The following is a 9,226-nucleotide window of genomic DNA, read 5'->3' on the forward strand; positions in this document are numbered from 1 at the left end:
AGCGATCTTGTCCGACCGTAGAAAGATCGTCTGTAGTTCGAAGCCCGATAATTGCATAAAATGATGAATTATTACATGTTTATAATCTTACCAAAGTTATAGTTGCTTTCTTGCTTAATGCGAGCAAGTTTCGTGTACTTCTAATTCTATAATATAAAGTTTTTGTTCTGTAATTAAATCTCAAGACAGATTTGAATTCTAAAGTCTCAACATATTATTTTCCATCTAAACCCAACCAATACAAATAATTAAATGATTTTCTAAAGTTAAACCTAAAGACGTGAATTAAACTATATTAAAGTAAGTTTTCATTAAAAAGTGTTCCATGTGGGTTCGATATCTTTTATTACTATAAGCGTATACCATGCACTTGCGAAAATCGATCAACACTAACACCAAAGAAAGACGGCTCATGGAGAATGTGTGTGGATAGTAGGGCCATCAACAAAATCATCATTCGGTATAAGTTTCCCATACCCCGACTTGATGATATGCTAGACCAATTGAGTGGCTCTAAAGTGTTATGCAAGATTGATTTGAGGAGCGGGTACCACCAAATCCGAATTAGAGCTAGAGATGAACGGAAGACGACATTTAAGATGCGAGACGGATTGTATAAGTGGTTAGGCATGCCTTTCGGGATGATAAACGCACTGAGCACCTTCATGAGATTGATGAACCAAGTACTTCGACTCGTGATTAGGAAGTTCGTGGTGGTCTATTTTGACGGCATACTCATCCATAGCAAGACCTTGGAAGATCATGTAGAACATTTGAGGGTGGTGTTAAACTTATTAAGGGAGAACCAACTATTTGCCAATACCAAGAAATGTGACTTTGTGATGGAGAGCCTAGTGTTTCTCGTGTATGTAGTAAGTGGAGATGGGATCCGGGTTGACAAAGAGAATGTGAGGGCTATTTGGGAGTGGCTGACTCCAAAGAATGTTGGTGACATTAGAAGCTTCCACGGGCTGGCTACTTTCTCTAGGCTTTTCATTCGAGATTTTAGGGCAACTGTGGCACCATTAACCGAGTGTTTGAAGAAAGGAAGGGCCTTTAAGTGGGAAGAGGAGCAAGAATGTAGCTTTGCATTGACTAAAGAGAGGTTAAGCATGACTCTAGTGTTAGCTTTTCCGAATTTTGACAAGTTGTTTGAGCTAGAGTGTGATGCAAGTGGTGTATGAGTTGGGGGAGTATTAATGCAAGAGAAGAGGCCCATTGCATAATTTAGTGAGAAATTGTGTGACTCGAGACAAAAATGGGCCACTTATGATAAAGAATTCTATGTGATGGTCTGGGTTTTGAAGACATGGTAGAACTATCTTATTGGCAAAGAGTTCATGTTGTACACTTACCACCAAGCCCTCAAGTATTTTGGAAGTTAAAAATAGCTTTGAAGCTCCATGCATGTTAGATGGTCCGTCTTCATGGACAAGTTCCCTTACAAGCTTTTCCATAAGTCGAGTCAATAAAACAAAGTGGCGGATGCCTTGAGTAGGAGGGTTACACTCCTCAAACTAATAGCCCTTGAGCTAGGAGACTTCAGGCATATCAAAGGAGACAATCAGGAGGATTCAGATTTTGGAAGTATTTAGAAGGAGTGTAAAGACCGAACCAGGAATGGCGAGTATCAAGTACTTGACGGTTATCTCATGAGGGGTAGTCAATTGTGTCTTTCGGGTACGTCTATCTAAGAGTGTGTGATGCGGGAGTTGTATGGAGGAGTTTTGGGAGCACACTTTAGTAGGGATAAAACCCTCGAAGTCGTGAGTTCCTATTACTATTGGCCAAGGATGAGAATAGATGTGTCCTATATTATGGAGCGATGTGTGGATTATCAAGTTTCGAAGGGGTATGCTACTAATGCGGGTTTACGTATGCCTTACCGGTGCCAGGGTCTATTTAGGAGGGCCTTTCGATGGATTTTGTATTGGGGTTATCGAGGACGCAATATGGTATGGTTTCTACTTTTGTAGTTGTGGACCAGTTTTCCAAGATGGCTCATTTCATCCCTTATCATAAGACCAATGATGTTACGAGCATTGCTAAGTTGTTTTTTCGCGAAGTTGTGAGGCTACATGGGGTTCCAAAGAGCATAGTGTTGGATAGAGACATCAAGTTTGTGAGTCATTTTTGGCGTACTTTGTAGGCTATTCTCGGTACGACATTGAAGTTTAGCACCACCACCCACCCATAAACGGATGGGAAAACCGAAAGGACCAACCGTACTTTGGAGAACCTATTGAGGTGAAAGTGTCGAGACAAGCCTAAAATGTGGGACTATATGATTGCACAAGCCGAGTTTGCATACAACTCTGTTGTGAGCTCCACTACGGGGAAAACACCTTTTGAGGTAGTATAAGAGTCTCAATCTCCCACTTGACTTAAAGGACATTCTGAAGAGGGGAAAAATGTAGTCGCCCAACACTTAGCCAACAACTACTACCAAATGCACCAAGAGGTGAGGCGAAGTATTGAGGAGAAGAATAGCAAAGTCAAGGCTAAGATGGATAAGCACCGAAGGGACCTACAATTTGAGGTAGGGGATGAGGTGATGGTCTACTTGAGCAAGGAAAGACTCGTGCATGCTTCGAGTAGCAAGCTAAGACCGAGGAGGTATGGACCTTATAAGGTGGTCAAGAAGATTAGCGCCAATGCGTATCATGTCACCCTTCCCAATTGGCTTGGAAAAATGTTACCTTCCTTTAATGTGCGGGACTTGAGCTGATGAAAACTGGAGGGTTTGTTTCCTATCACCAAGGGCGAGTCGGGATCCAACTCTTTGAAAGAATGGGAGAATGATGAGGACATCTTTAGCACGAGACCCGGGATTAGAGCAAGAGTCAAAGGGGACGAGGAATAAGTTGGAGCGAAAATGAAGCAAGGAGAGAATAACCATCACACGTTGTGTTAGTTAGATGACATGCCATATGGGGTTATGGTTCGAGGTGCGGGAGAGCATGTCTTGGACGACCACGGGCAGAGGGTCACTCACTCGATGCGTAGAATGGTTGACACGCCGTGTGGGTTATATGACACGGGCACTCTTGAGCATACTTCTTCGCCAAGTTGAAGTGGATGGGATAATGGCTGGAATCTCTGAAGTTACTGTTTTGCCACTCAACTAAATAAGAAGGTATATATACTCCTTATTTTATAATGAACTCAACTTTTGTCAAATCAACAAAACTTTAGCCTGCATTGGAGCTTGGAACTATTCCATTAGGATTTTCTTCCTTCAAGCTTAAGTTTAAAAGGACATTATTTTTTGTTGGTTTAAGATTAAAACCTTCGAATCGATTTTAAGTTGTATGAATTTGAGGGGAGTAGAGATTGATGTGTTAAAAAATGGTGAGAAAGTCCTTTACATATTTAATTATGAAAGGGTTAATGTGATGTCCTTGATAATGGGGCAAATAGTATTTAATAGGAATTGGTTTATGTAAGTAAGGAAGAATTAATAATAGAGATAAAGATACGAGATTGTCCTAATTTAAGGAACAAGGGAAAATGTAATTATATTATATATGAAGTAGGTGTAGGTATATAAATTGAAGTCCTAGGTAGGTTTAGGTCCATACTGTCCAAACAAAAGTAACCGCTAAATTGCAATGGTAAGGATGATGGATGGATCTATATGTTATGTTATATAAGTCCTAATGAGTATATGTTTTTTGTTGGCAGAAGAAGAAGAAGTAAGTTGTTTAAAGATTTGAGGAAGGAATCTCTTGAAGGAACTGCTATGGAGGTTTGTTGTTTTATTGCGGAAATGGAATAATTAATGAAACTGAATCTGAAGGAATTATAAATATATGGTGATTCAAAGGATGAAGACATAATAATAATGAGTAGAGTTGGTGAAACCAGACTCTTACACGGATTTCTCTGCCCTTTTCAAGCCAACGGTCGGATGCCATTACACCAGGTAACCTAACCTAACCTTTCTTCTTCCTCCTCTTCTCCAACTTCTATTTCTGCTTTATTTCTGTAAAACTTGTAACTTTCACACTTCATTCTTTTTTTATGCTACACAAAGCTACCAATCCACCCCAGTGGTTGCTCATATTTTGAATTGTTCAAGCAATCTTGATGTTGTTTTTAAAATAGTACTATCTCTGTAGATAACTAACAAATTATTTGGTTTATTCAAATCAATTATTTGTTTTTTTTTTTTTATGGTCAATGGAATTGAAAAAAAAAACATAAAGAAAGAGGTAATAGTTGGTTGGTTTAATGATTTGGAAAGTGTCTTTAAGAATGGGAATAACTGTAAAGAAGTTATTGTTAGGTACAACTTGTACTCTTTCTAAATAAAAATAAAATGAAGAGATGCTCTGTTAGTTTCACTTCAAATGCATATTCTGGTGGGTGGGTGGTGGGATCCAACTCTATAGAGCAATAATCAACCCTTCCATTTTAGAACTACCCTCCTCCTCCGTTTTTTAAAGCTCACAACTGCTTATATTGTTAATATATTTCTACCCATCTTAGGTTCTTGGAAGGAATGTTCTTCTAACGTTTCATTCCTTGTGTTTTTTTTTTTTTACTTGTTTCTTCATCTATTAAAGATATAAGTGTTTCTATCAAAAAAAACACTACCAAATATTTTATTTATTTTATTATCATCGGATAAGCTTACCAATAAAACCTAAGGATTTTTTTTTAAAAAGAAAAATGTAATATATATAATAATATTAAATATTTTCATAACTTTATAAATAGCCATTATTTTTAAAAACATAATTTTATAAAATAATATTAAATAATTTCTCAAATTTAAAAGTATTAGTCAATAAGGTTATATTTAAAATTTAATATTAAATTTGACTTATAGAATAAGTGACTTTTGGATTAAATATAAATTTTAAAGTGTTATAAAAAAAATATTTAAACCAATAAACATTTAATTAACTTTAACTGCTAAAATTTATTATCAAACAAGCCTTTAATTGTTATCCCACTCTAAAAAAAATAGATTGGAAAATTTGAGTTCCATCAATTTCTTTTCTAATGATTTATTTTGCTAACTAATCCTCGTTTTTTAAGGTAATCATGGTACTAAATAATCCTAATTTTTTGTAATAGTTAGTGTATTGAAAAACTTCATAGTTAAATCCTCCATTTACAGTTTTTTTTACGAGAGATGCAGAAATTGAATTAAGATGAAAGTGAAATTTCCATACTCAAAAGTTGGCTTTCACAAAAACATTAAATTGGTGACAATTTGAGGGTAGAAATTGGTACTTTCATCCACTTGAATTTATGATCAATTATTTGAACTTGAATTCAGTTTTTTATAATGTAGAAAATAAATATGTATTAGCAGAGTGGCTGAAGATTAATATTTTGTTTGTTATTTTATGTAATAAAAAAATATGCTCAAAATATTCACCATATCCCGTGGTTGATTGTTTCAATTTATTAGGGTGCACTAAAATCTGAATGAAAATTCATTCTCTTTCCCAAAAATAATATTTCTCAATGAAAATGACATAGAACAACCTCCTTTCATATTTCGTACAGGATCTTTTTGTTAAGCCTTTTATTCCTTAATTTCAAGTCTAATTATGATCATCTTTTAATCTCATTTTATAAATAAACTTATGGGTCTGTTTCCTTTATTTGACTAATCCTATGTTTTTATTTGTTTGCCTTTTTACAAATAACTTTGTTGAAAATAGCCATTTAATATTTAAACTCTTAATTTCCATAATTACTATAGAAAACGACATGATTCTTCTTTTTTGTTTGCATGCATCTATGTAAGAAAAAACTGTTTAATCACTGCAAACTCCAATGTATGCATAATAATAATAATAATAATAATTTCTGTTTCAAAAAAAATAATACTCCCTCCATTCCATTATATAGATCATTCTATCAAATTAGTTTTTTTTTCCTAAATATAAGTCGTTCTAGGATTCCAAGAACTTTTAGTTTAGTTTTTTTGGTCCAAATATTAAATTTTTTTATATTGGTACATGTGTTTTTTAATATTCCAATTCTTATTCCCCAATAGTGACATGAGAGAATTTTTTTTAGTTAACTAAAATATTTCTTAATTTGTGTCAAATAACCCAGAATGACTTATATAATGGAATGGAGAGAGTAGTAATAAAAATAAAGTAATTTTAGGATATTTCATATAAATTAAAAAATACTATTAATATTTAAAAAAGATTTATTTCATGTAACGGTTGGAAAATAAACATTGCAATGTTAAAAAACACGTAGACAAAAGTTAAACTAAAAATTATTAGAAAACTATAACTTAAATTTTGAAAAAAAAAATAAATTCCTAAAACAATTTATATAATGAAATAGAAAAAGTAGTTAGCAAGTCTTAAGCCGAATAATTATGTAATTAAATTATCAAAACAAAATTGTTGCTTAATTAATTTTGAAAATCTAACAATAACCAGTAAAGGTTCAAAATTTAATAATTTGTATATAGGTTGTGTCCTCTGCTTTTTGTCTTGAAAAGTTAAGGAATCTCGATTTCTTTTCTTTTTTATATTTTTCCTTTTTGTGTTTCCGAGATGAGGGGAGGACATAGAATGTGTATAGTTAGTTCCTATCCTTTTTTATTTTTAACCGACTTTTGATTTTTTTAGGGGAAATAATTTATTAGTCTCCTCTTTTTTACCAAATATATGTTTTTTATTTTAAAAAATATATTATTACATCTTTATCTTTTATTAATATTAACCATTTGATTTTTCTGTCTAGTTTTTTTATATTTTTAATCGAACATATCTTAGCTTTCAAGATAACTATAGTAAAGAAGAAATGATCATGTTACTCTGTTATTTTCTGTCTGTCTGTTATGTCAAATATAACGGTTAAAAATCTAAAAAAAAAAATAGACAGAAGGACCAAAAGTTAATATTCACAAATAATAGGGATCTTATAATTTGTTTTTAAAATAGGAAAACTAAACAGTATGTTGAGTAAAAAGAATGGTACTAATAAATTATTTTACCTGTTTTTACCTAAAGTGGATTTATATGCTTTTGGCAAAACAGTTTTTATAGTTTGTAATTTTGTTTTAGGATAAGATATAATAATAATAGCCTCAAATTTTGGCAGGGGAGTGTCAATTTAATCTCAATATATAAAATAATATTATTTTAATCTTAATAATAGTGAAATTGTTTAATTATAGTTTCGTATAATGAAACTTAATGACTCAACGTTTGTGAAATATATCAATTTAGTCTAAAATTTTGTTATTTAGATCATAATTGTTGTACTATTTCATAAATATTGAGATTAAAATATTATTATTTTAGACTTTGTGACTATACCAAAAATATTGATGTTATATAAAAATATATCTTTAATATTTCAAAGATCATCAATTTTATTCTTATGTAACAAAAATTTGAATCTAATAATTTGACTCATACTGAACGATCATGGCCGACAATTCCAAACATGAATTGTATGTAAAATGTTTAGTATATAAATTGATTAAGTGAAGTGTGGTGGAGATATTGTATAGGTAGATAGAATTGATATATTAATTTAACTAACTCGAAAAAGATGATGCATGTGTGCAGGTGGCAGAAGAGGTGATCGCAATTGGAAAAATTGCATGCCCCATAATATTGACAACCATACTCATATTCTCAAGGAATGTTATATCCATGTTGTTCTTGAGTCGTTTGGGGAAAATAGAATTAGCTGGAGGCTCACTCGCGCTTGGTTTTGCTAATATAACCGGACTCTCTGTTATGAAAGGTCTTTCTATGGGTATGGATCCTATTTGTGGTCAAGCTTTTGGTGCCAAGAGATGGTCTCTTATCAATCAAACCTACTTCAAAACTCTTTGTCTTCTTTTATTTGTTTCTCTCCCTATTAGCTTCTTATGGCTCAATGTTGAACCCATTTTTTTACTCCTAGGACAAGATCCTGATATTACTAATGTAGCCAAAGTTTACATGGTTTTCTGCATTCCTGAACTCCTTGCTCAAGCTCTTCTTCATCCAATGAGATCCTTTCTCCGAACTCAGGGTTTAACCGCTCCTCTAACTCTATGTGCAGTTGCTGCAGTCATCCTCCACACTCCCATCAACTACCTTTTCGCCACACATTTTAACCTTGGCGTTAAAGGGGTCGCATTAGCTATAGCTTTTAACACTATTAATATGAACATTGGCTTGCTAATTTATGTGGCTGCATCCAAATCTACACTTAAACCATGGCACGGGATTACCACGCCCTCCATGCTTCAAGGCTGGGGGAATTTGCTCTCACTCGCTGTGCCTAGTGTTATCTCTGTATGTTTGGAATGGTGGTGGTACGAGATTATGTTGTTTCTATGTGGCTTGCTCCCCAATCCCAAAGCTAGTGTTGCAGCTACGGGTATACTTATACAGGCGGCAGGTTTGATTTATTCGTTTCCCTTCTCCTTGAGTTGTAGTCTCAGCACACGAGTAGGCCACGCATTGGGTGCTGGACAGCCTGCTCGTGCACAATGGACTGCCGTCATTGGCATAATCCTTGGTTTTACTTGTGGCCTAACCGCTGCTGTTCTTGCCACTGCTTTCCGTTCAGTTTGGGGGAGATTATACACTGACGAACCGGAGATTCTTAAATTAATATCAATCGGACTTCCACTTTTGGGATTGTGTGAAATTGGGAACTCTCCTCAGACAGCTGCATGTGGAGTGTTGACAGGTACTGCCCGACCAAAAGATGGTGCTCGTATAAATTTATATGCTTTTTACCTAGTTGGATTGCCGGTTGCAATTGTATTAACATTCAAACTAAAGTTAGGGTTCCAGGGATTTTGGCTTGGTCTACTGGCTGCACAGCTTACTTGTGTTTGTATGATGTTGTATACTGTGTTTCGAACTGACTGGAAGCACCAAGCTAAAAGGGCCGATGAGCTTACTTCATCTGTATCCGATCAACAGACCGGTGATATGGAAAACTCCTTGCTTTTGACTAATCAATGACATTCTAGCTATCAAACTCTCCCCTCTCCAACACCACATTCAGACCAAACAATCATATAAATTTCATTAAAAATATATTTACTTCATTTTGGTTACCAAAAAGGCACAATCACTGTTGAATTAGTTGTTGAATTACTCTGTTACAACTATTAAATTACTTTCAAAACATGTATCCGCACCAAAAATATAATAGATATTGTCATACTAAAATTGGGAAATTCCACTCTTATGTGGACTAAAATAAGAATATAATTGTTAGTAAT

General features: G+C 34.1%; 1 protein-coding gene across 1 annotated transcript; it reads left to right on the forward strand.

Moving 5' to 3' along the window:
• Window positions 1–3,649: 3,649 nt before the first annotated feature.
• Window positions 3,650–8,963, forward strand: LOC136205120 (protein DETOXIFICATION 53). Its single transcript, XM_065995604.1, has 2 exons — window positions 3,650–3,925; window positions 7,563–8,963. Exons 1-2 carry the CDS (start codon window positions 3,845–3,847, stop codon window positions 8,961–8,963), a joined length of 1,482 nt encoding a protein of 493 aa, XP_065851676.1. The 5' UTR covers window positions 3,650–3,844.
• The last annotated feature ends 263 nt before the right edge of the window (window positions 8,964–9,226 follow it).

The sequence above is a fragment of the Euphorbia lathyris genome, chromosome 9, assembly GCF_963576675.1.
Source record: "Euphorbia lathyris chromosome 9, ddEupLath1.1, whole genome shotgun sequence".
NCBI lineage: Eukaryota > Viridiplantae > Streptophyta > Magnoliopsida > Malpighiales > Euphorbiaceae > Euphorbia > Euphorbia lathyris.

Coding starts and splice junctions, on each gene's coding strand:
- LOC136205120 (XM_065995604.1), top strand. CDS start 3,845: ATGAGTAGAGTTGGTGAAACCAGACTCTTACACGGATTTCTCTGCCCT. Junction 3,926..7,562: donor GTCGGATGCCATTACACCAG/GTAACCTAACCT, acceptor GCATGTGTGCAG/GTGGCAGAAGAGGTGATCGC.